This window comes from Colobus angolensis, unplaced genomic scaffold (genome assembly GCF_000951035.1).
Source record: "Colobus angolensis palliatus isolate OR3802 unplaced genomic scaffold, Cang.pa_1.0 Scaffold146, whole genome shotgun sequence".
Taxonomy (NCBI): Eukaryota; Metazoa; Chordata; class Mammalia; order Primates; family Cercopithecidae; genus Colobus; species Colobus angolensis.
Window position 1 is genome coordinate 3,714,010 of NW_012114555.1, and position 8,090 is coordinate 3,722,099.

An 8,090-nucleotide genomic window follows, 5' to 3' on the forward strand; every position below is an offset into this window, starting at 1 on the left:
ACCATGTTGGCCAGGCTGGTCTTGAACTCCTGACCTCAGGTGATCCACCCACCTTGGCCTCCCAAAGTGCTGGGATTACAGGCGTGAGCCACCACACTAGGCCGAATCAACTTCATTTCTAATCATCTGGGCTATTTTGGTTCAGCATAAGAGGTAGTATTAAAAATTCCATCTCCAGATCACAGTGGAGACAACAGTTGACTACTGTTTCAAAGATATTTTTTTCCTTATGAACAAATAAAAAGGTAACTTACCTGACCCCTCATCACAGACATCTGACTTTCAAAAGTGGCTTTGTCAAATCCTTTGTCAGTCTATTACAGAAAGGAAAAAAAAAATTCCCAAAATAAAGACTTTGATATAAACATCTGAAAACAGATGAACTCTTCAACTCAGCAAATAAGGCCATTAAAAAGCTTTCCTAATCGATAAAATAAAACAAAAATAATATTTTTATCTGAGGTATTTTTGTATACTCCCAGAATGACACAAATAGACTTATTTATTTGTACCCTAACTTGTTCCAGAAAGAATTTAAGATGACTTTCCAGCCAATGAATTTAGGCTTTTTAAGAGAACTAAATCATAGCAGGTCACCAAAGATGTATTATAATTTATAGAGTCTTCTTGTAAAAATTGAACTTTTGAAGAAAACAGCAAATTAAGTTTTAATGTAGTCTCACTTCAAAGAATGCTCATAGTAAGTATAGCTTTATGAATGTATGCTCCTGTAAATAAAACTGCTAATTCCTCTCCGTCCTGTCAGGTTTTATGGCAAGCAGCAATACAAGAAATAGTACATTGCAAATTAGCTCTATTAAGCAGTCTCTTCTATTTTAAGATTTCATTTTCTGCAATAATCAAACTAAGCATTAACTTACCTTAAAAAGTTCATAGAGATCTTCACATAAATCTTGCACAAAGTTCATGTCAGAAATATATGGTAGAATCAAGCTTCTTATTTCTTCAGAAAAAGGAACTTTTGCTTGAGGAAGCCAAGCCCAGTGAAATGGATCTAACAGAGAAAAAAGCATTCTCCTCATCAGTGGTAGGAAATGGTTTATTTAGACTCACATTTTTCCTGGGTTCTTTCCTACAACTCCTAGGTTCTCCCCAAAAAAGGACAGGATAAGAACTTAATCAGAGTAAAACTACACACTGCAATCCAAATTACTCAGATTTGGACAGTCAATTCAGATAGTAAACTCATAATGTCTCTCAGTTTTAGACAGTAAAGAGTAAGAGTTTGGATAATGAATCTATCTCAAATAGTTCTAAATGTATCTCAATCTATCTGGTTCCTCATTTCAGAAACTGATAAATACCTATACCTTGTACACAGCCCCAGATTGTTTTTATTATTATATATTTCCAAGAGAATGGGTCTCACTGTGTCACCCAGGCTGAAGTGCAGTGGCATGATTATAGCTCACTGTAGCCTCGAACTTCTGGGCTCAAGGGATTCTCCCACCTCAGCTTCAAAAGTAGCTGGGACTACAGGTGCGTATCACCGCACCCAGGCACAGACTGAATACCACGACTGAGGGCTGCCTGCCCTCCACAGCTACAAATCATCAGGAATTGACCACTTACTTGTACACAGATGTTCTAAACTTTGAAATCATTAGAAGGTAAATAGGTGAGTCACTTTAAGAGACAAAAGATCCACGACTCTGAGCTAATTCTAGTTCTCCCTCAAGAAGACCATTAAATCTACACCATGCCAGGACTAGAGAGATTTGTACAGGTATAATCTTCTAGAAAGGGTGCATATTCAGATTCCTGCAAGAGTGTAAGCTTTCTGACATGATCATCCACAGAGCTACCGTGAGCATATCCAGTGAGAATCCCCAGCTTTGGTGGATCCTACCACTTTGAAAGCCCTGAAGAAGAAATCTGCCTTTGGAGTCATTTCTCCTCAGTCACCCAGGTGGGGTGCAGTGACACAATCATAGTTCGCTATAGCCTCAATCTCCCGGGCTCAAGCTATTCTCTCGCCTCAGCCTCCCAAGTAGCTAGGACTACAGGAGCTCACCTCAGTGCCTGGCTCTCACTTCTTGATCTATCTCACTGCACACAGTAGGAAGGTTACTTTTCATTCTAAAGAAAGTCTTTCCCCTGGCTCACATCCCCTTATAGATATGTCCAATTTTCTTTTTAGTTTTCCCTGAATAATTTCATAGAAGAAAGGCCCTTATTTTTCATCTGCCTCTACATTTAATCCCAACACTCAACTTCCAGTACTACCATGTAAACTCTCTCTCCTAAGGCCACCAGTCGCCAGACCCAAGGGTCTGTCCAAAGGCTCACTTGCTGTTGTCATGCTACTTAATCTCTCTGTGGTATGTAGCACTGTTTTCTATCATCTCCTTTATGAAATTCTCTCCTCTGTGGCATGGGAGATATCGCTCTATCTTGTCTTGTAAGCTACTCCTACTCTCTTTTGCTAGTTTTTCCTCCCCTCTTTCAATGTCACTGTTAGCCCTGATTCCACACTTAGTCCTTTCTCTTCTCTATTTGTTTAAGCATTCATAAAACATTTATTGAATACTTACGTACCTGGCATTAGCAAACACACCATGGCTTCCACCAACAAGATAACAAGTTTTTTTTTGTTTTTGTTTTTGTTTTTTTTTGAGACAGAGTCTTGCTCTGTCACCCAGGCTGGAGTGCAGTGGCATGATCTCGGCTCACTGCAAGCTCCACCTCCCAGGTTCACCCCAGTCTCCTGTCTCAGCTTCCCAAGTAGCTGGGACTACAGGCGCCCGCCACCATGCCCGACTAATTTTTGTATTTTTGGTAGAAATGGGGTTTCACTGTGTTAGCCAGGATGGTCATGATCTCCTGACCTCATGATCCGCCCACCTCAGCCTCCCAGAGTGCTGGGATTACAGGCGTGAACCACCGTGCCCGGCCAAGATGACAGTTTAAAAGCTGTTTCCTCTCTCTCATATCCCAGGAATCAAAAAAATAAATAAATAAATAAAAACTATATCCCCACTACCAATTCCTTTTCAAGCTCCAACCTTTAATCCCTAACTGCATGTTTGATAAAAATTTCCTAGATGTACCCTTTAAACCCTTTAAAAATGCAATTTGCATAAAGGTTCCAAACAATTAGGAGAAAATCATAAAATGGAACCAAGACATTTCAAATCAGCTCAACAAAAGACAGGACAAGCAAAAAAGAACAAATTACAATTCATGTTTAACAGGAAAAAAATAAGATGGCAGGAAAAGCTTAAGCATATTAGTAGTTTATTGAGACTTAAACTACAAAGTGCACCTATTAAAAGACGCAGACTGGGTTAAAAAAACAGCTAAGTATCCTTCATAAGTCATATATCTAAAACAAAATGATAAAAGTTAAAAATAAAATAAAAGTAGATTAGCTGAGTGTGATGGCGTGTGCCTGTAGTCTCAGCTACTCAAGAGGCTGAGGCAGGAGGATTGCTTGAGCCAGGAGTTTGAGGCTGCAGTGAGCTATGAGCATGCTACCGCAATCCAGCCTAGGTGACAGAGGGGGACCTTGTAATTCATTCACACATATATTAATGTAGAGAATAATACCAGGTATATGCTAACAAAATGAACAGAGGTATAACAATGTTACCGAAAACCAAATAAGAAAAGCAAAAACCACTGAGGTATACACAAAGTGGGATATATGTCACACTGATTTAAAAAAAAAAAAAAGACGCCACCAGGAAGATAAACCACTGGACCTCTACACATGTGAAATACAAAGCAAAAAATGCATAGAAATTGAAGAAAAAACTGGCAAAATAACAATCACAGTGATCATTAATTTCCTCTGAAAATTAACAGATTATATATTCAGGAAATAAGTAAAGGATATGATATGACTAACAACCTTTAGGTTAGTAGACAGAATTTTGTGCTCATTCTTTTCAAATACTATCCTCTAAATAGGCCATATATAGGATCATACAGAAATTACTAACAAACTGTAAAACAGAATTTACACAGGCCATATTCACAGATCACAATGCAATAATGCTGGAAAATAACAATGAACAGTTTCTTAGAAATAGTAATAATGTACAATTAAAATAAGCTGACATAGAAATTTTAAGATCAGACAAAATACTTCTAAATATTTCTGTCAAAAAGAAAATCAGAAAATATGAGTATGTAAGGCAGAGTGATAGAGTAGCACCTGTGCAATCCGTGGTTTAGCCAAAATTATACCCAGAGGAAAATATGAGGCCTAATATGCATTTATAGGAAAGCAATATAGTATGAACATAATAGGAAAAAAGAATAATGATGGAAAACATAAATCTATAAAAGAAAAAGCAAACAAACTAAAAGCCTGATCTATAAAATAAATAGGCAATTATCTGGGGGAAAAAAACATAAATAATTAAATAAATAGAAGGGCCAATGCTTAACAACAGACAAATCTTTGGCAAGCCTAATGAGTAAAAGGCTCACTAATAAATTGAAGGAATTTAAAAGAGACATATCATGGATATAAAGATTTTTAAAACATACTATATATTTTTTATTTTATTTTTGAGACAGGGCCTTACACTGTGTCACCCAGGTTAGAGGGCGGTGGTGCCATCTTGGGCACTGTAACCTCCACCTCCCAAGCTCAAGGAATCCTGTCACCTCAGCCTCCCAAGTAGCTAGGACTGCAGGCATGGGCCATCACACCTGGCCCATTTTCGTATTTTTTGTAGAGATGGGGTTTCGCCATGTTGCCTGGGCTGGTCTTGAATTTCTGAGCTCAAGCGATCTGCTAGCCTCAGCCCCCAAAGTGCTGGGATTACAGATGTGAGCCACCATGCCTGGCCCATATATCTTAAACACATACAAATATCAGAAAACGACTATAATAAACTCCCATGTTAATTCAATTATTACCAATTTTTTTGCAAAATTGGCTTTATTTATCCCTCCTGTCCACAGCACCACAAGTATTTTAAGGCAAATTTCAGACATCATTTCATTTCACTCCCTAAATACTCAATATGCACAGAGGGAATTTTTTTAATTGTAAGAGAATTCTAATAAAATGCTATACTCATAAATTTAAAACTCAAGAAGTCATGGAAAATTTTAAGCAAAATAAAAGTGTCTAAAACTGGTTCAAGAAGATGTACAAAATGTAATCATTTACCACAAGAGAGACTGGGAAGGCAATTAAAGCACTACTCCCTAAGAATGAGGTCAGGTGGAGGGCAGGCCTAAATTGTTTTATAAGTTAATACAACCAAAAACTTAAAATATAGTTCTACCAAAATATTAAAATAATTTCAACATTATATATATTTTTAAAACTGGAACACTACTGAACTCATTTTCCAAGGATAACACAAAGCCTAAAAATCAAAACCAGTCATCCCAAACCAAGCAAACAATTCATAGCAAGACCCTGTAGTATATATTTGCATCCCTAATGCCTAAAACTGAGCCTTAATGAATAATCATATTTCATCTACTTTTTCCTCCTCTATGATATCTGTAAATTTTTTTCCCTTCTCATTCTGGAAAAAAGGTAATTATAGAATCCACAGAAGGTTCTAAATACTCACATGCTCTCCATTCATCAGGATGTTTAAAAGGAAATGCTAGACCATTATCAATTGCAGCTATTTTAATAAGGAATTCTTCATCATCAATCCATTTTGATTCCTATAGAGGAGAAAAATGATATGTTGATAAAAGTACCTATATAAATATTCCCAAAGGATAAATTATTTATAATAATTATTGATGTTTAAGAACATATTCTCTCTGAAAAGCCTACAAAAATTAATGCTACCAGAAAAAATACAAATTCACACAGGGATGGAAGAGACTGTCTGAAAAAACATGTATTTCCTAACCACCATTTTTAAAAATTTGATATTATACCATTACTCAGTAATGGTTTTCTCTTTAAAAGGCTTGAAAATATTGTGACTTTAAAAAGTGATGTTCTAGCTAATTTACTGCTAGATTCATTGCTTAAATGTATGATGTAAAATGTTACTGATTTTTTTAAACACCTTAATAAAATCACCTTATTAAGACCTAGTCTTTCTTAGGGTCCCAAAGAAATAAGTCAAATACAAATTGTTTCTAAATGAAATTCCTCCAAAGGCCATAATTAAATATAATAAGATCTAGTAGAAGGAACCTCAAGATATTCTTGAATGTAGGCGTTACAGTTTGGCCGTGTCCCCACCCAAAATCTCATCTTGAATTGTAATCCCTGTAATCCTTATGTGTCAAGGGCGGGACCAGGTGGAGGTAATCAGATCATGGGGGCGGTCTCCCCCATGCTGTTCTCGTGATAGTGAGTGAGTTCTCATGAGATTTGATGGCTTTGTAAGAGTCTGGCATTTCTCCTACTCGCACTCATTCTCCTGCTGCCCTGTGAAGAGGTGCCTTCTGTCATGATTGTAAGTTTCCTGAGGTCTCCCTAGCCATGCAGAATTGTGAGTCAATTAAATCTCTTTTCTTTATAAATTACCCCGCCTTGGGTATTTCTTCATAGCAGTGTGAGAATGTACTAATACAGTAGGCTGTTCCTAACTTCTGTATTCTTCCATAACAGAAATAAAGATCTCAGCAGAAAGAGGGTTTTCATGTTAAAGAGTATTTCTGTGGAAGGTGATTTATCAAGCTGAACTATCTTTAGATGTAATTATTGTGAATATCTGTTTTATTTTATCATGGTGGTTCACATGGCTCTGATGTTAACTTCATATTTTTGGAATTGCTTTACTTAGAAATTAAAACAGACTAAAGTTAAACATGTGCATTTTTTAAAGGAAAAAAGAGTATTCTGATTTCTTAAAGACAGATGGCCATTACTACTAAGTGGCCTAGATAAAATAACAAAAAGTAAAACAGAAATTTTTTAAGTTAAAAGCACTACAGTGAAGGCTGATGTGAGGTATGCCAACTTTATTTCTTTTAATATATATCAAATGTCTTACACCTCATTGAAAGTGCACAAAATACTCGAGCAAAAGAATTTTCAGCAAAATCTAACTGCTCAAGATATACAAATAAAATAATTTCTTACGTTTATTTAATTATCTTTATTTTTTTTATTTTTTTGAGACAGGGTCTTGCTCTGTCACCCAGCTGGAGTGCAGAGGCACAATCACGACTCACCGCAGACTTGACCTCCTGTGCCCAAGCGATCTCCCACCTCAGCCTCCTGAATTGCTGGAACCACAGGTGTTTGCCACCATGTTAGGCTAATTTATTTCATTTTACTTTTTCTACTCTCTTAAAGTCTTTTATCCTTAAGTGGTGCTTTAAAAAAAATTTTTTTAAATTCTTTGTAGACATAGGGTCTCAAACTCCTGGACTCAGTCAATCCGCCCGCCTTGGCATCCCAAAGTGCTGTGATTACAGGCATGAGCCACTGTGCCTGGCCCAGGAGCTTATACATATGCGCATTTATGTTTGTATTTTAAGCCCATTTCTGCTACAACTGGCATTTATTTTTATTTCTATTATTCTTTCCTATTTACAACTTTATTAAGGTATAATTTACATACCATTAACTTCCTATATTAACAAGTACAATGTGATGAGCCTTGACATATGTGAAACTTTCACCCCAAAGTTTCCTTGTGTCCCTTTGCAGTCCAGCCTTCCCCCTACCCCAAGACCAGGCAACTACTGGTTTGTTTTCTGTCACTAGAAACTAGTTTGCATTTTCTAATTTTTAAATATAAATATAATCACACGATATGTTCCCTTTATGTGTAGCTTCTTTCACTCAGCATAATTTTAAGTTTCATCCATGCTATTGTGTGTATCAAGTTTGTTCCTTTTTATTGCTAAGTGCTATGAATATATATATTTAAATATCCTTGATAAACATTTAAAAGTACACTTTTAAAAATGATGCAACAGCTTTAAGTCATTACTTGAGAACATAAATTATAAATATTGAAGAAATATTTTTAATCACTTAAAACTTTCCCAAATGTACAAACTGTTTTAAACTTGTAAAAGTATTTTGAAAAAAAAAAATCTTATGTAAATATCTAAAACTTGAACTTGGTACTCAAAGTCGATAGCAATGACTTTAAAATCTATAACTCTGATATCGG

General features: G+C 36.1%; 1 protein-coding gene across 1 annotated transcript in view; it reads right to left on the reverse strand.

Moving 5' to 3' along the window:
* PI4K2B (phosphatidylinositol 4-kinase type 2 beta) overlaps nucleotides 1-8,090 on the reverse strand; it is a 27,553-nt gene that overhangs the window by 10,153 nt on the left and 9,310 nt on the right. The window contains exons 5-7 of the mRNA XM_011935683.1: nucleotides 5,565-5,664; nucleotides 882-1,015; nucleotides 255-314 (exon numbers count right to left, since the gene is read on the reverse strand). Of these exons, the coding sequence (XP_011791073.1) occupies nucleotides 255-314; nucleotides 882-1,015; nucleotides 5,565-5,664 (294 nt within the window). The remainder of the gene's footprint in view (nucleotides 1-254; nucleotides 315-881; nucleotides 1,016-5,564; nucleotides 5,665-8,090) is intronic.